Raw genomic sequence first — 24,629 nt, 5'->3', positions numbered from 1 at the left:
TGTGGTAAGCCTAACTGTTTGTACATGGCATGATCAAGCAAAGTTACAGAAGCACCTGTGTCCTATTGAAAGTCAACATAACAGTCAGTAATTTATAGTGTTACAAATAGTTTGTTGGAATGGTATTGCACTGCACTGGGGTGAGATGAGGGTGCAGCCTTACTCGAATTACTGTTAGAACTTGTAGTCAGTTTTGAAAACACTGTATTCACAGAATGTGCATGAGACCTGTTGTTATAAGAGTGGGCAGAATTGGTATTGTTTTTCTGTTGCAAGCAAACTGCCTGGACATGGCCATTCTTTCCACTTGAGTAACATGTCAAATAGTGCGATGGGCAATCTTGTTGCTTATGGCGAGCAAAACAGCGAGGGCAAGACTACATAAGATTTACAGGCCTGGCTACTTAATTACTAGACTGTCTGTGCATCTGTGTGCAAGCTCATTGTGGCGGCTGAGTGAGGTGGTCGCACGCAAGAGGCGACTTGACCTGACAAATCGGGACCTGATCAAATTTAACAACAGCTATGGTGCCGGAATTGAATTGTTCTAATATTTGCAACACTTGATGGAGTGAAGGATGTGAGTAATTGAGAATCTGTTCTCTAATTCTGCTGTTGGGGACATTGTATGTGACTGCACCCCACATCATCATGTCACTATAAAAATTGCCACAACTGCACTTGAATTTACTCTTCCTAGTGAGACCCTATAAGTCAGTATACTGCTGATGGTATGTCTGTTTCAGCTTTTTCTTGAGGCAAAAGAACTGAAATCTGGCTGCTATGACCTGAATCTGCTGTTCATAATACCAATTGAGGCACCTACTATTTCATCATAGGAGAGAGCATAGGGAGACAACATAGGGAAGAGTTTTTGAATTAAGTGAAACACTATGGTTCCCACAACAGACAGGAAATAATGAGATTTCACAGTACCTTGAATTCGATGAACTTGATAGTGGACCTGTAACTGGGTGAAATATTCAAGTCATTCCTTCTTTTTCATCGAATTGCTGAAATGGGGGAATGTTGTTTGATCGGTTGGTTGGTAACTGCGCAGCTGACACAGCTTGTATGGCAAGCAATTGCTGTACAGTAGACAGCAATGTGGCAATTTGCTGGATCTGAAAGTGACACATGGGTAGAGGGTGGAGGGGGTGGGGTAGCCGTTCTGATGCTAACAAATTACAGCAAAATATCAAAAGACAAATAGCAAAACAATGTGCAAAGTCTCAAAAAAGAGAGATAGATTAGTTCTGCAGTCCCCCTCCTGTAATATGTGCAATAACAAGAACAAATGAGCAAATAGAATCACTGTAATGATAGCTCTCCTGCAGCAATCTAGAACTCATGAAAAGCAAACAAAACTTGTCAGTCAGTCCCATTGCCACTTGTTTTGACTGTGTCCTCTTCTATGTTTTGTGGTTCCTGGCTGAATGAGTAGAGGGTGGGATGATAGGTGGGTGGCCATTTTCCTCTCACTACAACACAAAATGCACACTTGGTTAAAATACACTTTATTACAGGAATCAATTGAGTACTTAACTTAAATGATGTCCAGTCAGAAGTTCTGTGGTTAGCAGCAATCAAACAATGTGTACTAATTCTTGACTCTTGTCTGTGTCCATATTACAACTATACACAATGACTAATGTTCCCTCACAGCTAGTTAAGGTGCGAGGCAACAACTATCACTGTGGAAGACTAGAGCACATTGCAACATATTGAGGTGCAATGCAAATTGAGTCCTGATGCAACATACCGAGGTACTGAGTGAGTGGCTGAAGTAGCTCGGTCGGTTACGGTGGCCTATATGCATGCTGCCCAGGGGGTGCTATCGGCATGTAGCCTGGGGGTGTGTCTTGGACTTCTCTTGTCATAGGCACACCTAGTTCAGCACCTGCTATACTATGTTTCCTAGTGCCAACTGGTGTGCTGGTGAAGGCATATGCCAGAACACTCTTGATCCACTGATTGCAATAATATAGTTAGATCTTTCTGGAAACCATATTAGTTAAAAGTAATGAATAATTGAAATTCTTACTACAGTAGGTAATGAAGATATCTAAATGGGTTAACCACCAATTCTGGGAGGAGTCACACCACTCAGTAGAAAATCCTGAATCCACTCTTTATTGCAAACTACTTCAGTTTTCCTAAAAGTAATTAACTTAAGAGATAATTGCAATCAAAGTCTGGAAATGTAAAACTACTGTTGCCCTTTTATGTCATCATGCCTGTTAGTTTCCCAAGTTTGATACTATACTTTTTTTGCTATAGTTTTTCTGGTCCTAATGACACCTTCACTAATTAATTAAGCCATTAATTAAGTTTCAGCTTAAATTATCATAAATAATTTTAAGTCTAAAGGTGGCACATGTATTCTTAACTCTTTCGTGGCTACAAGGACCGAGCATCCTGGCTGCCCGGCTTGCCGATGGGAAGAAAAACAGTGTGTGCCTGGCTGGCGGGCGGTGGACTCAGCCCTGTGGTCGCTGTAGGCTATGGCCACTGCAGGCTTCCCACATGTTCTGGCATGCACAGAACCACTGTCCAGTAATGTTCTTCCTAAAAACAGTATACCCTGTATGATCATAGTGGTTTTAGTTTCTGATAACCACGAAAGAGCTTCGAAACTAACCAAGACTTTTAATTACATGTTTATTATGGGCTGAAATACAGTGGGTTTATAAAAATGATAGGAACTTTTTTAATAGTAATTCCTTTAACTTGAGAATTACACCGTTAATGTATGTGTCTACAACATATTAAAATTTCATTAACATCGAACAAATGTGTTTCAAGATACATAATTTTAAAGTGAGTAGTGTGTAGCAAAAACTCCCAAATCTCGGACAATTCTTGCTACTATCTTAAATAATAAATAATTACATAGATTTAAAACCAAAATGCGTCATGTATCTGGACTCACAGTTAAACAAAAATATATCCGGATAACTTATTTTGCGATAGACCCATGGGTTCATTTGTAATTAAAGACTAAAGTGATTCTCAAAAGTAAGAAATCGAATAGTAAACGTCTGCCTTCTTCTTGCTTGCTGTTTTCTTTTTCAGCTCAACAAATTCAGTACGGTTTACTTTAGTGGTTTCCCATCCTCATTTTTGACACAGGCTCTGTACTGCTACTGGCTGAGTAAAAACCATTTTTTTACTTTTATTTACTTTTTATTTTTATTTTTTACTTTCCTTTACTTGAAATGTACCCAGTTACTAAAACATCCTAATACTTCTTTAGTGTGTGATATTTTTCGAAAAATGGCACCATGCAGAGAGCCAAATCACACTTTTTGCATCTTATGCGTGTCACTTTTCACTGTGAACGAGCAGTACATACTACACAGGATCTCTGAGGAATCTCCTTTTTCTCCATTGCTACGAGGAATCCTGGATACTGTCCCTCTTTATTCTGCTGTTGGAATGGACTTTCTTCTTTGGTTGTCCATGGGATTGCACTTTTACACATTTGAGTATGAAATTTATCAAGCAACTGACAGATTATTTCCAAGAAGAATACTTTCTTGTATTGTTTCATTGTCTTTCGGATGCACTGTACAGAAGATAACAGCATGTCTGTGTCATCGATTGCACCCATTGACTTATTATAGCTGACAACACAGGTAGGTTTCAGTTTGTTTTGGCCCATTCTATGTTCTTTTTTCTCTGTCTCCATAAACTCTGGTCCGTTTACGGTGGAAAGCATCCAGTCTTCTTTCGTGTCTATCCATTTTAGTGCTATTAATGTTCTGCAGGACTTGATCTGTATTTCCCTATTTTTCAGCTTGTCTGGCAATGGTGTTAGATGTTTCCTGTTTTTGTGTACTGTTCCAATGGCATTTTTACATTTATCATGGAGCCACAGGAATAATTGGGGCTAAAATACCAATTGTCTCAATAAATGGTATGAACTTTGTTGAAGTATGGCAACAACAAACTCACAACAACATCACCTGATTTTCCCCAATCAGAATTTCCAGATTCTATTTCCATGGTGGCACCAATGTATACAATATAATCCAAAATATAATTGTTTGTACATCACAAAGGATGAAAATTTTAACGCCAAAATGGCTTTGTTTATTTGGAATGCACTCCTTAAATCAGAGCCTTCTTTCAAAAAGTAGGAGACTTTCATCGATCAATAGATCTTCAAAGGGTACTACTGCCTCACGGAATTTATTTTTTGTGTGATCTTCAATGAGATGTATTTTTACAAGAATATCTTGAGATGCAGTGGAATTGTCACTGAAGTGCAATAGATGCAGGGTCACCTTGTATTGGGCCCTGGCCATTATGTTAGAGAATATTTGGTGTTTGAAGCAAAGAATCTGTCGACCAGTAGTCATTCACTTCAAACTTTTTACTTCTAGGCACAAGAAGACAACACGCTTGGAAGCAATAATATTCTGCTGGCTCTTTATGTTTCTAGCATGCTAATCTCTGGGTATTGTCATCATTTTCTCAGTAATAAATTTATAATAATTGTTGATCTGTATAGAGATGGCAGATGGGGAGAAAATCTAAATGACTTGCTGACTCTTTGAAGTTTGCTTTTAACCCACTAAATGTGTTCAGAAAACGATATTGTTTCGTCACTGGATGATTCTCCATCCAGTCATACTTTCTTTTTCCTGATAAAGTTTCACTTACTTCATCTTCTTTTCCATCTTCAGAGGAAGAATCTTCTGTTTGTCATGTTGACAATTCAGCAATACGTCCAGATGCGTCCAACACTTTGTCGGAAGAAAGTTCCAAAGTATCACTACAATCTTCATCACTACTATTCATAAGAATATCTATTAATTCCTTGTCCAATAAATTGTGTCCCAACATGGCATAGACTACACACGCGAACACTGTCGTCTCATCAAAAGCAAAAAGAGGACTGACCAAATGTTAGATTCGTAAACAGTAAGGGGCCAGAGCAGGTGAAAACTAAAGTGCATTCCTATATTACAAAGAAAACCAGATAATGAGACTGTTGTCAGAAATGTAGACAACAGTGAGTACCTATTCTATTGTGTACGTTTACCTGCTACTGAGCTTGGACGTATATGAATGCCATTCACTGTCTGGAATTTCCGCCTGCTGGACATACATGAATGCCCATAGCCATCTGGACTTCTGCCCACTGGGCATACATCTGCTCCAATAGCCGTCTGGCTTTTCTACCTCCTGGGCATACAAATTAGCTCATCCAAATTAGCAAGAGCTAACCTAGCAGTTTTTGAAACTATTACATAGTTTCTGAAATACTGAACTGTTCACACCCCAGTCACTATAAGTCCAGCCCCAGACCAGAATAGTCTTTCTTGTGTGAAGTAAGCATGCAAGCCAGAACTATGTTATGAGTCCGTGAAAGCCCATGTACCATTTATGAACTATGTTAACAGAACAGGACCAGTAACAGAACCACTTGGACACCATGTGTATACTGTGAGTACAGGGTCTGGCAAAAGAATCTCTCGTATTTGGAGAGGCCACTGTGTGAGTTGTGCTGGGGTTACTGATGTGGAGGAGTTCAGTCGATAGTGGTGGATGTGCCATTTTCAGAAGGTGCAATAGCTTGGCCAGGTGAGCATTCTGGGTTTGTCAAGGAGGGGTATATTTGTAATGGTGGGTCTGTGATTGCTGCTCATTGAGCATTTCACATTCACTTTGAACTTGGCTGACATGATTCTGTTTCTGATAGAAAAACTATTCAAATTTGTGTGTCAAACTTTAGAGCATCAGGTTCTGCACTGAACAAAAAATATATTGGCTAACCTCAGACTGTAACAAAAGCAGACAATGTGGGTCCTGGGATTTTCTGACAGGACCAACTGCACAGAGACCTTTATATGCACTCTTACAAAATGATTGTTCACCAAGAAGGAAGTGAGAGAGATTTTGAAACTCACAGGGCTGTTTGGAAGAAATTCTTCAGAGCATTCCCTCAAGCATTGTTTTGATTTCTTCTGATGAGGCCCACTAACACTTGTCAGGTACTGTAAATAAACAAAATTTCCGCTGCAGCAGAATACCCTCAGGAACTTCACCAATGACAATTTCACAACTGTCATGTGCCAGTTCGGTGTGCTGTTGCTGAATTAGGTGTGTGGGGTCTGTAGTTTCTTGAAGAAGATGGTGTAACAGTACCAGTTAATTCAAATTGCTGCTGTCACATGATAGGGACCAAAATTAAACCAGTTTGTTGGCCACCATGAAGAGGGAGAAGTCTTGTTCAAATGATACAGAGCCAAAGCTCACATCTCTCAGCATTCCCTTGAAATTTTGAGAGAATTGTTCCCTGGATATTTTCTTTCTTTGTGCAGAGACATTGCCTGGCCCCAGAGTTTACCTGATTTATCACCTTGTGATATTTTTCTTTGGGGACACTTTAAGGTTCAAATGCACAAACATTGCCCCACAACCCTGCAGTCATGTAAGGTGGCAGTTTCCACCATAAATGATGTGAAGAACTATGGATAACTTCTGGGAAAGGCTTAGTCAGTGGGTCAATGATGGAGGATGCCATTTACCACACATAATTATTAAAATCAAGTAATGTAACATGGCATACTATTTGTTGTCCACAAATAAATTCTCTATGTCTTTGTTTGTTTGTAACTATCTTTTGAAATTTGGGAGGTCTTTCTGCTGGATCCTGAATTTGACCTGGAGGATGTAGGTCTTGTTTCAGCAATCTATCTTTTGCTGCCATAATGAATGAATCTATTTTAAAATTGTAGTACATCTTCTCAGAGGAAAATATGCCAACATACTGACCATTTAGTGTAAATCACTTCTCCTTACAGTATTATATTTATGAATGTCACTGTTGTTTGCAAACTGTGACTTATTGTTAATAACAAAATTCATAAAGGAGTAAATGTTTCTGTGAAGCAGTTGTCAATATGCTGAACTCTTTAAAGAGCTGTCTACAAGAGTTTCTGGAGGGAACACTTCTCAATATCCTTATTACACACTTTTGTACAACAACACTTTTTTTCTCTGTGATGAGTTACCCCAGAATATGATACCATAAGACATTAGTGAATGAAAATAAGAAAGTAAATGATCCTTTTGACATTTTCACATCCAAAACCTGCTGTTATGACAAAATTTTTTGTGTAAACATGGAAATTTCTATCTTTATCCTTCATGTTGTTACTTCTAGCCACAATCAACATACTGATAAAGTACTGATATTATGTTTCAGATAGCTGTACTAATGTATTTACTGTACACAAAACTTGGCATTAGTGCATTAATTGGATCAGCAGTCTGTATAATGGCCATGACACCACTACAACTTTTTGTTGGGAAAAAGATGTCTGTGAACTCAAAATCAATAACAGTAAGTCTAACAAAGAATATAAAAATTTTTAAAACAAATTCACGTAACATAATGAAAGACATGCTTTTTATGTTATCTGTATCTATATATGTAAACACACCAAGCAAAAGAACAATCATGGAATGTTAAACAGTATAACTGCAACATACTTTTGTAATAATGATTCTTTTGGCTAGAGCTGGAGAGAAATAGAAAAAGATGAGAACACATACTCTAAAACTAGACTGTAATTATTGTGTCACACTGACACACACAGTAGATTATGAGAAAATAATTATCAGGTTAAGCTGATTGGTACAACAATGGATAAGGATGAAAGGGACATTACACAAGTATGGAATACAATAAGAGTTCAGTGCAGCATTAGAAATTTGAACTGGGACTAAGTCTATTTTCTCAATTGTGCTACTCCAGCAGCTTAGTAGGAGAGCCTCTGTGTGAATGGGATAGAGAAGAACTAGTGGTGAGTTGAATTTCAAACATGTTAAGCTTGCTTGCATAGGGCAGTTGGTAACACACTGCTCACAAAAATTAGGAATCCAGGTTTAAGTTTTGGTTGAACTGACTTGTTATTTATGAGTGTATGAACCCTGATGGTTGGCTGGCACATAATTCTTCGGTGTTAGCCAGAAACAGCACCTGCAGGCACCACTTGCTGGGGATATCACAACCATTAGAAATTAATGTGAAGGTGAACTGTAGAATGTCATCCTTTCTTTGTTTTATATAAGACTCACTCTTGCAGTTATGTACCTGAATTATCATTGGCTCTTCTAGCATTAGACACTGCTATTTCAGTATGTGCTTAATATTGCAGAATAGGGATGACATAAACTGAAATTCGTAGAAGAATGATCATACGAGAAAATTTTATATACATCTTTGCGATGGTTCCAAATTTAAGGCTCATTTCTTCTTTGTATGGTGATGAAATGGAAGTCCTGGGATTTATATTTCATAGCAAAGAAGCTTTTTCACAATGACACCGCATAATGTTTAATTTCACATTTCTGTTAGTTGCCATGACACCAAAAATTAACATTGAACACTCTTTTTATACTAAAAGAGAGCACCTCAATAAGTACAACTTTTCAATGTTAACCACATCTGGCACTGAGTCCATTTAAAGACAAAACAATATTCGCATACACATGCTGCCAGCTACTGATTCTCTTGGTGCAATTTACATGCTAGATGACAGGCCAACAATGTCGTAAAACAACTGAAAGCTTTTGCACAGATTTAATTCTATATGTTGGAACCAAAGGGTCTAGTATTTTTTAGAAATGGCAGTGGTTCAAATTAATAATTATATTGACCTCCTATCTTTCAGTAGTGGACAGTTTAAACAAAACCATATCTTTTGAAGTTTACAAAAATGTATGGATGAAATTAGTAAAATAATTGTTTTCAATAAAGATCAACTATGACTTTTCAAATTTTCAAATACGCCACATGTTTAAGACAGTAGGTATTTAGTTTTTTCTACGATGTGAATGTAGTTATGAAAAGTATGTTTTTGGGATGCAACAATAATTTCAGTGTAGTGAACAAATAATTTTTTTTAACAAGTAAATAAATAATATTTTGAAAAATATATGAAATGCCGTGCAGTTTTGGAAGTGAAATCTACAGGATAACTTATTTTTGCACCACAACATTATCTGATTAAACTATGTAAAATTATTATTATGTTGTGGAAACATTTGAAAAGATAGAAGATTTTGCAACTGCACCATTGTATAGTCTAACTATTTGAGAAATATGAGTCTTGTACTTTGCAGCCCAAAATCAGAATAAATATTATTGGAAAGAAATGGTACTACAGTACCACAAATTTGGTTATCCCAGCAGGTTGCCGTAAATCTTGGTTTGGTAGAACTGCCACATGTCAAGCAGTATTTGATTTATTACTCCTTTCACTCATCAGGAACAAGCATCTACAGATGGCAACAGGACATTAAATATCTTAAGATGCTTGTGACTGTTGAACAAAACTAGTAATAAATCAGACAGTGTATGACTTCTTTATCTGTACATCAGTTTTTGACATTCCAATAGATTTAAAATCTGGGGACTTCATAGATCACTGATTGAATAGTCCTCATGCCATGCAGTCACAATTTTAACTCAGTGGATGTGAATAAAATTCTCTACTTGAAAAAAGGGCTAGTAATGTCGTGGTATTCATCAAGATGAGATTTTAACAGCAAAACCTGAAGGTCCATCTCCTTAATGTAGATGTTCCTATTCCATTTTAATGTCATTTCAACCAAAATATACCATTCCACAAATTTAAAACATCTGTAAGAGAATACACATGGCTTCCTCCAGTCTGAAACAATCCTGTTATACGATACTCCTGGATGGATTCCTGAGTTTTAAGTTGAATACTATGCAACACATCAGTCGCTTAAAGGCTGAATTGTGATTCACATGACCATAATTATGATATGATTCTGTGCTCTCCATAGATTGTAAGTACAAATTAGCAATGATCTCTAACATCCCACTGAGCAAAGTGATGTGATGGTTAGCACACTGGGCTCACATTTAGGAGGATGGCTCACAATTGTATCCGGCCATCCAGATTTGGATTGTCTGTGATTTCTGTCAATTGCTCCAGAGAAATGCCAGGATGATTCCTTTGAAAGGACATACTAAATTTTCTTCCCCATGTTTGGAACATTTTCCAACCTTGAGTTCCATCTCTAAAGAACTCGATGTCGACAGGACATTGAACCTGTACCTTCCTTCCTTCTTACATCCAAATTTATTCTAGATATTCATATATTACCCTGTCCATACATTCATAAAGAGGCCAGGTAGATCCACTGCTGACACCCTACAGCAATTCTCCCCTAATAGGGATGTGATTGATAGCTACAGTCCGTAACATGTTGATGATCCCAGTCCATCACAACTGTGTGTCTGTGCTGCAATATTAATGTGAATTTTGTGTTGATTATAATATCTATACAGTGACACTCCTGCAAAGTTCACCACTTACTTCATGGTATAACATGTATGGTACGAATGTAGCCACTTCATTTAACCAGTATGGTACCCAGTGTTTGTGGACTTCCAGTTCATCTTACCTGCTAATAGCTTTGACATATCAAGTGACAAATTATTAGCCTTAAGAGATTATTTAGGATTACCTGGAAGATAGATGAATCAAGTTTAGACTGTATTATAATTTTGCACAAACACTGTATCAGAATTCCATCCAGTCAGCTTTTAATTTGCTTCCCACATAAAGGGAAATACAGGCACCCTGAATCTCATAATAATAAGTACAAGCACAGTCTATGTATGTATGTATGTGTGTATGTATGTATTGAACTGGGGACCTAGAAATGACTGAGAGGCTTCATCATCGCCATAGCCTTCAGTGGTACACAACCCCATAACAGGCTACAGCATTCCGCTCACCCCACTGTCGCCCCACACCGAACCAATGGTTATTGTGTAGTTCGGCTCCCAGTGGCACTCACTCCCCCATGACAGACCATAAGGGAGCACCAGTGATGGAGGCACCATGTCCATGTACACCTCTGGGCAGGCACTCAGCAACAGAGGTAGCAGAGAAGACAAAGGTGGCAGCGGCAACACGGCAGCAACAGGGCCTGCAGAGATGGAGGTGACCTGATGCTAACTACTCCACCTGGCAGCAGTGGCAAACAGAACAAAGATGGTGCAGGAGCCAAAGGAAGTGTGGACCATGCCTTGGGGGGTTAGCATGGACAGTTGATTCAGCTGCAGGTGCAGTGGGTTCTCCAGCATGTGGTCAGTCGCTCATGGGCAGAGCTGGTCACAGTGTTTGGGCGCCAAGCCATCGGAGGTGCACACATGCAGAGGTGGTGGCCTCAAAAGTGATGTACAACTGCCGGTATCCACTTAGGGCACTGGCCAAATCTGAGGACCAGACAGCAGAGCCTGGCTGGAACCACTGTGAGGCAAGTGCCAGCAGGTGGCCAGGAATCAGCCAGAGCACATGAAGCACCATACGGGGCTGGCAACCATGAAGCAGCTCCACTGGGCTGTGGTCACCAACTGGAACGAACCTGTAGGAGCTCAAGAACCTACTGATGGCTTCCTTGAGAGAAGATGGCATACTGTATTTTTTCATCTGAGTTTTGAATGTACAGACCAGCCACTCCCCCTCACCATTTGACTGAGAATGAAATGGAGGGGGTGTAACATGCTGAATGCCACTCTTTGTATAAAAATCATCAAAATTCTGAGGCACAAATTGTGGGTCATTGTCCATCATTAGTGTACACCATAATCTTTCTGAAGAAAAAATCTTTGTTGTGAGGGCCATGACCTTAGCTGCCATAGGTGTGGACAGGCAGTGAACCACATAAAGAAATTCTGAAAAAGAATCAACTACAAGAAGCCAAAAGGAGTTAAGGGAGGGACATGCAAAATCAGCATGAATATACTCCGAAGGGCATTGGAAGGTGGGCTACAGGGAAAAGAGACCCATACTGCTGCCTGAGCCATGGCACACTGCAGGCAGACTGACACAACATGCATGATCTCATTGTCAATACTTAGCCAAAGCATGTACTGATGGGCCAGCAATTTTTATGAGAAACACCCCAACAGTCCAGGTGGAGAAGGTGGATTCTGTCCTGCCACAATGTAGATATGATCACAGTCCTGGACACTGACTCTTCAGAAGCCAACAATAACAAATCATCAAAAACTTAGAGGCATTGGTGGAGAGCATAATAATTATGCAAATGATCCAGTGCTCGACCTGATGGTTTATCCAGCCAACCCTTGAGGATGAATTGAATATCCAGATATAAGACAGAATTGACTGCAACAGCCACCAAGATCCAAGAACTGGTAATGGGAAAACCATTCACAGTGTTTTGGGCTTCAACATCTAAATGGAAACATGAGAGTTCATCCTGATCAAATATTGGAATGGGGCCAATTGGCAACCAAGAAAAAGTGTCCGCATCAGCTTGCTGTGTTTGGGATGGAAGTGAATCTCATAATTATAGTGTGACAAAAACAGAGTTCACCATTGAAGGTGATGGGCTGCTTTGTCTAGAAGACACACTGAAGGATGGAAAAGAGAAACCAGAGCTTTATGATCAGTAATCAAATGAAATTTAGAATTGTAGAGGAAAAGATTTTTGAGTGTGTACACAATAGCAAGAACTTCTTTTTCTGTCCGGGAGTAACACTGTAGCACCTGATTCAGGGTTTAGGAAGTGTAAGTAATAGGACATTTGGAACCATCCATATATTTGTGTACAAGAACGGCCCTAAGGCTTAACTGGGAGGCTCCTGTGGCCAAAATAAAGGTGTTAGACTGGTTGTGAGGTAGCCAAGAAGGGTGCCAAATGTTATTTTGACTTCAACAGAATAAAAGCAAGCTTGTAGGTGAGCGACCAGTAAAAAGGAACACCTTTACATAAGAAATCATGAAGGATCATGAAGGGGCTGAGCCACTGTGGCTCCATCAGGAATAAATTTATGGTAATACTCAATCTTTCCGAGAAAGGCCTGCAACTCTTTGACATTGGTAGGGCATGTCAAAGCCATAACAGCATCGAACTGGTGGCAAGATGCCAACACATGAGACTTTAAAACTGAGATAGACAATAGATGGCTGAAGAATGCAATTTGTCCATGTGTGTTTCAACCTGGCCACCTGCAGCTCTACAAACAAGGCCCAAAGTTTCTGCAAGTGTTCACGTGTTGAGGAACTGGAGACCACAATATCATACAGGTTGTTAATGCACCCTGTCAAATAGCTCATGAGTTGCTCCAAGGTGCTGGTATGGGTATTACTCAAAGGGGGTATTCACTATGAGGATACATTTAGAATCCTCATCCAGAGGCAGTTTCAAATAGGCTTCAGACAAGTCTGCTTTGGAAAAATATTGGCCCTGTGAAAGATGAGCTAAGAGTTCATCCTGATGGAATATGGGACAGCTATCAATAATAGAATCTTAATTTACAGGCTTTTTAAAATTGCCACAGAGCCATAAATTGCCATTAGGTTTTGCTGCAATTACCAATAGAGTAGGCCAATCACTAGAGGAGGTAGGTATGACAACACCTAAGTCACTTGAGTTGTGTTTTGACTTGCTCCCATAAAAGTAATTGGGAGTGGTTGGGCATGAAAACAGCAGGCATGTGCCATTGATTTCATTACGATCTGAGCCATTAAATTGGTAGCTTGTCCTAAACTGTCCAAAAACAGTGAGGAAAATTCCAAGCAAAATGTGTACAGTTGCTATGGTACTTCATTTGATACCAGATGAACTTCATCAGAACTAGAGAATCCAAAAATTTTCATGGCATCTAACCAAATGAGACTTGTTGGGAAGAACACCACACACATCACCAAAAATATTGTAACACTGTACAAACACAGTATTAGAATTCCCAATAACAAACTTTCAATGCACTTCCACACAAAGGAAAATACAGACACAATGAATGACACAGTAGTAAGTACAAGAACAGTCTAACAGTGATGTGATGCATAGTCACAGAAACATTAAAGTTGTCAAGGGCCCGTCAAACTAGCATATATACTTGGCACAGTGCTTGGTGTGCTGTCTGTGCCCATGTGAGCTGGCCTCTTAAGGATGGTGTGGACCCAATCACTATATAGGATTACAACAGATTGAACTGCATGTCAGAACTGCCTTATTTGCAACAAAGAAGAGCTGTATATCAATCTATGTAAAGTAGGAAAATAAGCTTTAGTTCCTCATACTGGTTGCACTGTTTTACTTGGGCCTTCTGTGATCACTGGAAAACTTTGGCCGTCTGTGACATTGGAAGTCTCTTGAATTCATTCCACTCCAGAACGTTTATGCTCATTGTGGACCTTAGCTATGTGACAGAATTGTATATCATAACAATAAGTACCCACTGGGGATATAGCCTTGATCTGTGTATGGGGTTGTGCTTAGTTTAGTTAATACACTACTGGCCATTAAAATTGCTACACCATGAAGATGACGTGCTACAGATGTGAAATTTAACCGACAGGAAGAAGATGCTATGATATGCAAATGATTAGTTTTTCAGAGCATTCACACAAGGTTGGCACCGGTGGTGACACCTACAATGTGCTGACATGAGGAAAGAGTCCAACCGATTTCTCATACACAAACAGCAGTTGACCGACTTTGCCTGGTGAAATGTTGTTGTGATGCCTCGTGTAAGGAGGAGAAATGTGTACCATCACATTTCCGACTTTGATAAAGGTCAGATTGTAGCCTATCGTGATTGTGGTTTATCATATCATGACATTGCTGCTCGCGTTGGTTGAGATCCAATGACTGTTAGCAGAATATGCAATCGGTGTGTTCAGGAGGGTAATACGGAATGCCGTGCTGGATCCCAATGGCCTCGTATCACTAGCAGTCAAGATGACAGGCATCTTATCCGCATGGCTGTAATGGATCGTGTAACCATGTCTCAATCCCTGAGTCGACAGATGGGCAACAACTATCTGCATGAACAGTTCGATGATGTTTGCAGCAGCATGGACTGTCAGCTTGGAGACAATGACTGTGGTTACCCTTGACACTGCATCACAGTTTTTTAGATGAATCCAGGTTCTGTTTACAGCATCATAATGGTCGTATCCGTGTTTGGCGACATCACGGTGAATGCACATTGGAAGCGTGTATTCGTCATCGCCATACTTGCGTATCAACCGGCGTGACGGTATGGGGTGACATTGGTTACATGTCTCAGTCACCTCTTGTTCGCATTGACAACACTTTGAACAGTGGATGTCACATTTCAGATGTGTTACGACCTGTGGCTCTACCCTTCATTTGATCCCTGCAAAATCCTACATTTCAGCAGGATAATGCACGACCGCATGTTGCAGATCCTGTATGGGCCTTTCTGGATACAGAAAATGTTCGACTGCTGCCCTGGCCAGCACATTCTCCAGATCTCTCATCAATTGAAAATGTCTGGTCAATGGTGGCCGAGCAACTGGCTCGTCACAATACGCCAGTCACTACTCTTGATGAACTGTGGTATTGTGTTGAAGCTGCATGGGCAGCTGTACCTGTACATGCCATCCAAGCTCTGTTTGACTCAATGCCCAGGTGTACCAAGGCCGTAATTACGGCCAGAGGTGGTTGTTCTGGGTACTGATTTCACAGGATCTATGCACCCAAATTGCGTGAAAACGTAATCACATGTCAGTTCTAGCATAATATATTTGTCCAAGGAATACCCGTTTATCATCTGCATTTCTTCTTGGTGTAGCAATTTTAATGGCCAGTAGCGTATTTTTCACAGAAATGAACAAGGAAGCTGTACCTGGTTCTTCTACTGACTCATCATTGACTTTTGTGTCAATTGTGTGACACATTAATTCATTATAATTTGATTTCTTTTATAACCTATACACTGGCTGCTCTGGGAGGAGGAGGCAGGGCTTGTATCAGCAGCCAGTTTCCTATGAACCAATCACAACCTTCCACTCTCGACATCCTGCATTCATGGGCCAAGTAAAATTATGCAATCAGTACTCCAAAAATTCTTATATATCTATCTATGAAGCAATGTCATCATTTATGAATCAGCTTGAAATTATAAAAGTTTTGTAGGATGTGGAATTAAATATTTAATGACTTTATTATTCAAAGGTTTTATTATCTTCACAATTGCTGTATACTGTCTTCTGTCTGTTCATAAAATTAATCAGTCATTTTTGAAAATCACTGAAACTGTAAGATTTTTGAGTGGTGTGTCCACTATTGTGATAATGACAGAAGCATAATAATGTGCTTGAAGAATTTCCTGTTACTGATTAAAGTTAATAGTTAAATGAAATATTACCTGTTGAGAGTGAAAGACATTGAGAGACTTAGTGAAATACTGCTATAACAAGAACAATGCAGGAACAAGAAGACTATATCACTTACTGCAATTCTTGTCTTTTATAAATATGTAATTATTGTGCTCTGTCTATGCATCTACATCCTTTTTCTACATTTGTAGGAAATCAGTGATGAACGACTTAGAAAAATTAATGAAATTCTGCAAGGCATTAAACTTCTGAAATTATATGGCTGGGAAGATATTTATGCTTCTAAAATCCTGGAAACTCGAAGAAAGGAACTGTTCTTATTGAACAAAGAATCTTTATATTGGGCAATAATGAGTAAGTTTTATCAAGTGGAAAAAATTCTTCTTTTTCTGTGCTCAGAAGTATTTTAACTAACAGTTTTCCAGAATGTGCGTTGTTGTAGCTCATTAAAAGTGTTGGTCAAATGAGAATAATCTTATTAATTGCTGTTCCATAAAAATTGTAAATCTTTCTGTCTGATGTGTAGTTCAAAACTAGTGAGTAATAATATGATATTCATTGCTCTTTAGCATTTATCTTCCTATTCACTTCATATCTGTTCCTCCATATATTGTTTTTTTCCTCTGCTTTCTTTCCATGCACTTTGAGTATTCTTCTTTGATGCTTTTGTTCCTTAAAAATGATTTCATTATACAGTTAAGCAGTTGCAGTTATAATCATTATATATGTCTTTCAAGAAGAAGGTATAGATTTTATAAATGTCTCCATTCTTTTCAGCATTTTTAACCCATGCATCATCAGTTCTCGTAACTCTCGTAACATTTGGTGCTTGCTTTCTAATGGAGGAGCCACTCACACCTGCAAATGTGTTTGCAGGGCTTGCATTATTCAATCAGCTAACTGTTCCCCTATTTATTTTTCCTGTGACAGTACCAATAATCATTAGTGCTGTGGTGAGTAAAAAAAAAAAAAAAAATAATTATTCAATATAAAATATTAATTTACACTTAAATATTGCCTTATGTTAATTAAACAAAAATAAGAATATAAACAAGTTAAAAAAATGTCTAACATGGTGCTGTCTTACAGTGCTTACTTATTACAACTGGTTTTGGTCACAGGCTATTCCCCAGATAAGAACGAATACAATCACAGCATCACAAGTCATACATGTCTTCATGTGTGGTATGATGTTGTGATTGTATTCTTTCTTATCTGGAGGACATACAGTGACCGAAACCAGCCATAATACATAAATATTACAATTCAGCATTGTCTCATGAATTTTTCCAAGTCTATATATGTTGTTAACTGACACCTGGAAAAAAAGTTCAAATGTAAACAAGAATATTGAGCCAACTGGGAACTCATGTGTGTAAGCTATGCAAAATTTTTCTTGTGCTTTTACTTATACAATGAACAGATGGTGCCAATTTGCTATTATTAAGTACTGTATCAAGACTTTCCTCATTCAGTTGTGAAATGTAATACTGGAAATTGAAGGTACATGGACATTAAGAATGTCATAACTTTTAAAAATATTTTTATTGTAATGATTAGCAAACATGATTGTCATTCCAAAAGCCTTAAAAAAGACTGGGTTCTGGTCCATTGTCACAGTCCAAAGGAGGATGTGTGTCACCAGCATCCATCTACGCCTGCTATTGCCACATTCAACACTATGCAACCAGCAGAATCAGTGGAAAAAGCCTCTAGTCTTACGCTCTACTCAGTATATGGACACTGTCTCCAGTATCATTGCAACAAGAGTCTTTTAATTGAAGATTTTTTATTACTTCAGAGTGGGTTTGCAAATGAATTATCAGTATTTTGAGCAAGTACTTTTGGCCAATGTTCTCCATCTCTGAGAACAGCCATCTTTGTTGTAGGTCTGATTTTACTAATCACAACTTACTTCCAAATAAGACACATAAATGAATAGTCAATACAGTACTGTTTGTTGAATAACTCACATGTCTGTGCTGGTGAATGCTGTTTGTAAGTTTGACTGGAAGATAGCCAGTGCACCAGTAAGCTGTCAGTCCAGTCACTGAAAACACAATGGTCTGTTGAACACTGATTGAGTGCAGTCTTGTTTTAGACAGGCAGGTAAATCAGTGCACAAGCCAAATGTTGTTGACAGGTAACAACAAAGTTCAAATCACACTCCAGGAGCAAACCATATAGTGCAGCAACATTGTCAATAGATACACTAGAGAACTGGCATTAACATTAGTTGGTTGAAAAGTTAGAATTTGGTGGTCTCTGTCAACCTGTAAATCTGCCACAAGTGTTTTTGGCTCACGACCCGTTGCTGGCAGCAATATCCTTCTGTGCTGCACCTAGTGACTTTGCTGGATATATGCATAATCATTAAGTGATCCATCAATGAGTCTGATGGGATTACAAGACTTGATTATGTAAGATTTGCTAGTGCTGGGTCAGACAATATGGTGATACACAATATAGATTGAGATCAGGTATAAAACAACCTTCTCTATGGGTCCCAGTATGAATTGCTGCGAAAAAAGGGGCGGGGAGGGGGTTTGGGGGGGGGGGGGGGGGATTCATTACACAAAATCCAACAACATATGCTATAAGAGCCATGGGTAGAAGTAGCCAGATATATGTGGTACTTCATGACCTTTGAATAGTTCTGTACTACACAGATGCTTACTAAACAAAATAAGTGGGTGGGAGACAGTGATCTGTTACTGGGTTGAAAACTTCTTGTTACCCTGGACGGATAACCATGCAGAGATACAGGAGTAATTTCAGGTAGAGCCTAAGAAAAGAATGGTATCAGAATGACTGTTCATTGTTGTATCTTAAAGACATACCAAGCAAGTAGTGCCAGTTGCATTCTCTGTCTTTGTGAATGATGTAGTCATCTACGAGGAACTGTTATCCAATGAAAATTGTGGTGAATCCCAAACAGATTTCCAGAGAAATATAAAGTTATGTATTTCACCTAAGATTAACATGTAGTAGCCTTTGAAAGCAGAATTAATGAGTCATAACTGGAGTCAGTCTAGTAAAGAAAAAATGATAAACAACATATGAGGGTTGGAACTTAAATAGTGGCAACTATTTATTCGCAACTGATACAAAAGAGTTACATGTTTGCACCTGTTACTGTCCTTCAAAGTAATCACCAGCATTGTGTAGAACCTGTTGCTAGCAATGTGGAAGGCATAGTCTGTTGATGGTGCGAATGGAGCGGTCTAAAGTTATAGTGATTCTCGTGTAGGACTGTGATGGTGTTATCCTAATGCATTATGTTCCTCCATGGCAGATCGTCAATGCACAGTATTACTGTTCGGTTTTGGAGCATCACCTGCGACCAGCTTTGTGAAAGAAGCAGCGACGCTTTCTGCGCAATCAATCCATCGTTTTGCACAACAATGTGCAGGTGCATACAGCGCAAGCTGTGGCTGCTCTGTTCGGTTGATGGGCCTGGGAAGTACTGTACCATTCACCATACTCCCCGGACTAAGTCCTGTGACTTTGATTTGATTCTGAAGATGAAGAAACCACTTCGTGGCATTTGCTTCAGAACTGTTCCAGAGATTCGACAAGCAGCAGACCACTCCATTCGCACCATCAACAGATCAGGCTCTGCTAACGGTATACTATGCCTTCCACATTGCTGGCAACAGGTTCTGCGCAACTCTGGTGACTACTTTGAAGGACAGTAACAGGTGCAAACATGTAACTCTTTTGTATTGGTTGTGAATAAATAGTTGCCACTATTTAAGTTCCAACCCTCGTAGATGTAATAATATAGAGTGGTATGGAGTGAAATGATCATGTAGGTTGAACTGTAGCTAACAGGAATGAGAAGCTTTAATTTATTAGTAGGATATTGGGAAACTGTTGTTTGTCCATAAAAGATATCACTTAAAAAACACTTGTACCCCTTATAATGGTGTACGTGTTCCTGTGTATGGCATCTATGTCAAGTTAGACTAACAGATGGCATCAAGTATGTATGAAGAGAGGGAACATACTTACAAGCATACTTGTTTAACTCATAAGGGACTGTAACATAAATGCTGAAAAATCTCAGTTAACAGAAATTTGAAGAAAGATATATAATATACTGCAAAAATCTACTTAGAACATTCCAAATGCTTATTTTCAGAGAAGACCCAATGAATGTTCTTTTTGCCTTTATGTATTGTTCCCATGGACTGTTTGAAGATAAAATTAGACTAATATGAACACATGTAGCAAGATATAAGCAGTCATTACTTCAGTGCACCATATATGAATAGAACTGGCAGAAATCTTCTAAATGATGGGAAAAGTACTTTCTGCCATGTATTTCATAGTGATTCACACAGCTATACTAAATGTGCAGAACAATCTGAATGTGATGTGGAAGAAGATATATCATGTAGAAACAGGCTTCATGTTTTGTTTTACATGTATTTTCATGATTTAGATTGTGAAATAATAGTTATTTTTCGTCATTTTTTGTTGCTTTAGGTGAGTACCAGGAGATTACAGGAGTTTCTTTCCCTTCCGGAAACAGGCAGTGGTTTGCACAATCATCAACATTATATTGAATCTAAAACTGTTTTTAAGAATCTTGGCAACAGAAACATCACCAATAAAGGATATACAATTATGCCTGTCAGCAGTAAAAATGTATGTATATATCATACAGTTCACAGGTTTCACTGTCAGTTTGCCAGTAATGCAAATATTTTTTCATTTCCTTAATTTATTTCATGCATTTCATGTTGGGCAGTAGTAGAGCATTTTTTTTTCATTTAAATACTAATGTATGTAGTCATAAAGAAAGTAGATAAATTAAAAAGCACCATAAATATTTCATATTAATTTTCTGTCACTACTAATTTAGCTATCCATCCATTTCAAACACTTTTGCCAGTGCAGAAGGTGAGATTTCATTGCTGCCGATAGGTACATTAAGGTAAATATTTAATACACACAGCACAGTTAGAGATGGTTGTTTATGTTTGATGTCAATGTGCAGAAACCACTAAACTGATGGCAGGTGACAGCACTAGCAGTGGAGTATATATAAAGCTTGTCAGTGAGAAGGGGGGGGGGGGGGGTTCTAGAAAAGAGTGCAGTCACTGACATAATTGGAAAAATGGAGAGATTTATCTGGGGTTGGCTAAGTTTATAAAATGTTTGGGTGCCAAATGTGGTTAAAGGATACTGTGCATGCCAAATGACACTATCCAAAACCCATGCTAAGGCAACTGTGGTGTGACAAGGGCAATAGATGACAGGTGTGAATGATGGCTGCAGAGGCGTGAATGGGCAAAATGACATGCACCTGTTGAGAAACTGGTCATCTAGATGAACTAAGAGGCTACCAACAGTGTCTCCTTAATGACTGTTCAGCAACTGTTGCTGTATAATGGCCTCCATAGCAAGCACTTCATTCTTACACCTATGCTAACTGTTGTTCATCAACAATAAATACTGGAATTTGCATGCCAGTATGATAACTAGAAATGCACTGAGTGGTGACAGGTGGCCTTTTTCAGATGAATCACATTTTATGCTCCATTGGACATATGGCCATTGGCGTGAACGGCATGAAAAGTGTGAAAGCAATCACCCTGCAACCAGGAGGGAGCGTTATGATCTGGAGAATGTTTTCATGGCATTCCCTGGCTGATCTTGTCATTCTGGGGGGCACAATAGATCAAACTAATTATGCCTCTATCCTTGGAGGCCTTGGAGTTGGTTTTTCCTTGGCACAAAGGCATCTGCCAACAGGACAATGCAATGTGTCACACAGCTTGCAGTGGACATACATGTTTTGAAGAGTACCAGGATGAGTTCACTGTACTCATTTGGCCACCTAATGCCCAAGATTGAAACCCTATCAAGAACTTGTGGGACCACCTCATTCGGGCTGTTCATGCCATGGATCTTCATCCTAGAAACCTATAGCAGTCACCTGTGGCTCTGGAGTCACCATAGCACCACATCCCTCTTGGTGCTTTCCACAACCTCAGTTTTAAAAATATTTTTTGTTTTATAAACAGCTCATCTTACTTCTTGACATAGTCTCCTTTCTGTCAAATTCTGTAAAATAATGATTGAGTGCAACTATCATTTCCTCATATATGAAAATGTTGTCCCAGCAAGCCAAAGTTTCAATTTAAGGAAACAGGAAGAAGTCAGTTGGGGCTAGGTCTGATGAATAGGTTGGATGAGGAAACAATTCAAAGCCCACTGCATGCACCTTCACCACTGTTATCACTGATAGTGCATTATCCTTGTGAAATAGCACTTTGTTTGTGTGCCAACCTTGGCCTTTTTTCAGTCAGTGCAAGATTCAAATGATCCAACAGTGAAGCATAATAAGGTCCAGTTATTGTTCTGCCTTTTTCCAAGTATTCTATGAGGATTATTCCTCTAGACTCTAGTGTCTAATAATGGATCCAAGTTTCATCAACAGTCACAAATCAGTGCAATAAAGTCTAGTGGATTGCAATTACATGTCACTAGACATTCTGTTGAAATATTGTGCTGGATGCTGGTTGACTGTGAGCAATAGTGGCACCCACCTGACACGCAGCTTCTTCATAGTAAATTCTCTCTGTAGAATATTATGCACTCACTAAGCTAAGATGCCTACAGTCTCAGCAATTGCATGAATTTTTATTCACTGCTCATCCAGAAGACTCACCATTGTGAATAATGTATTTGTCAAATAACTGAATCCATTATTGGAAACATTTTTTTTATATATTCATCTGCAATGATAGTTAATAGTTTCTCACTCATTTCTTTCTTGTTTGCTTTTATGTAATTAAATCAATGACCTGCTCCTCTTCATGTGCAGAAACAGGAAGCAGTCACGTGGAGCTGTTCAGGTTGGTAGGGTGTGTGAGCCATGGGAGTCATGCTGTTTTAGGCCAAAAACTAGCACATTAGATGCGGAGTTGGCAACTTGTCTGGAAAACCTGGAACATTAGTAATTATCAGAAAAACTTAAATTACTGGAAAAGTCCAGTAGATCCTAGGGAATTGTGAAAGACTCAGAAAATACTGAGAGACTACAGGGGGAGCTGAACTGTTCATTGATGAGAAGAAATATTCTGAGTTATTTTGTTGTGAACCACTTTGAGATTCTGTTCCTAGAAATTGGCTCTGTACCTGTGTAAGGAGAGGGTGAAGAAGGGTACTAAACTGCTGTGGTGTTAGTTTATTGATCATTGTTGTTGTTGTGGTCTTCAGTTCTGAGACTGGTTTGATGCAGCTCTCCATGGTACTCTATCCTATTGCAAGCTCCTTCATCTCCCAGTACGTACTGCAACCTACATCCTTCTGAATCTGCTTAGTTTATTCATCTCTTGGTCTCCCTCTACGATTTTTACCCTCCACGCTGCCCTCCAATGCTAAATTTGTGATCCCTTGATGCCTCAGGACATGTCCTACCAACCGATCCCTTCTTCTAGTTAAGTTGTGCCACAAACTTCTCTTCTCCCCAATCCTATTCAATACCTCCTCATTAGTTACGTGATCTACCCACCAAATCTTCAACATTCTTCTGTAGCACCACATTTCAAAAGCTTCTATTCTCTTCTTGTCCAAACTATTTATTGTCCATGTTTCACTTCCATACATGGCAACACTCCATACAAATATTTTCAGAAACGACTTCCTGACACTTAAATCTATACTCGATGTTAACAAATTTCTTTTCTTCAGAAACACTTTCCTTGCCATTGCCAGTCTACATTTTATATCCTCTCTACTTCGACCATCATCAGTTATTTTGCTCCCCAAATAGCAAAACTCCTTTACTACTTTAAGTGTCTCATTTCCTAATCTAATTCGCTCAGCATCACCCGACTTAATTCGACTACATTCCATTATCCTCGTTTTGCTTTTGTTGATGTTCATCTTATACCCTCTTTTCAAGACACTGTCCATTCCGTTCAACTGCTCTTCCAAGTCCTTTGCTGTCTCTGACAGAATTACAATGTCATCGGCGAACCTCAAAGTTTTTATTTTTTCTCCCTGGATTTTAATACCTACTCCGAACTTTTCTTTTGTTTCCTTTACTGCTTGCTCAATATACAGATTGAATAACATTGGGGAGAGGCTACAACCCTGTCTCACTGCCTTCCCAACCACTGCTTCCCTTTCATGCCCCTCGACTCTTATAACTGCCATCTGGTTTCTGTACAAATTGTAAATAGCCTTTCGCTCCCTGTGTTTTACCCCTGCCACGTTTAGAATTTGAAAGAGAGTATTCCAGTCAACATTGTCAAAAGCTTTCTCTAAGCCTACAAATGCTAGAAACGTAGGTTTGCCTTTCCTTAATCTTTCTTGTAAGATAAGTCGTAAGGTCAGTATTGCCTCACGTGTTCCAACATTTCTACTGAATCCAAACTGATCTTCCCCGAGGTCGGCTTCTACCAGTTTCTCCATTCGTCTGTAAATAATTCG

General features: G+C 39.0%; 1 protein-coding gene across 1 annotated transcript in view; it reads left to right on the top strand.

Annotated features, from left to right (window-relative positions):
* The window catches only part of LOC124803008 (ATP-binding cassette sub-family C member Sur), a 415,616-nt gene that overhangs the window by 162,267 nt on the left and 228,720 nt on the right, over positions 1–24,629 (top strand). Inside the window, exons 6-9 of the mRNA XM_047264118.1 lie at positions 7,220–7,357; positions 16,370–16,532; positions 16,956–17,131; positions 20,670–20,831. Of these exons, the coding sequence (XP_047120074.1) occupies positions 7,220–7,357; positions 16,370–16,532; positions 16,956–17,131; positions 20,670–20,831 (639 nt within the window). The remainder of the gene's footprint in view (positions 1–7,219; positions 7,358–16,369; positions 16,533–16,955; positions 17,132–20,669; positions 20,832–24,629) is intronic.

Source organism: Schistocerca piceifrons, chromosome 1 (assembly GCF_021461385.2).
Source record: "Schistocerca piceifrons isolate TAMUIC-IGC-003096 chromosome 1, iqSchPice1.1, whole genome shotgun sequence".
NCBI classification, from domain to species: domain Eukaryota; kingdom Metazoa; phylum Arthropoda; class Insecta; order Orthoptera; family Acrididae; genus Schistocerca; species Schistocerca piceifrons.
The sequence above is the reverse complement of the archived record's forward strand: the minus strand, read 5'-3'. Positions and strand labels throughout refer to the sequence as shown.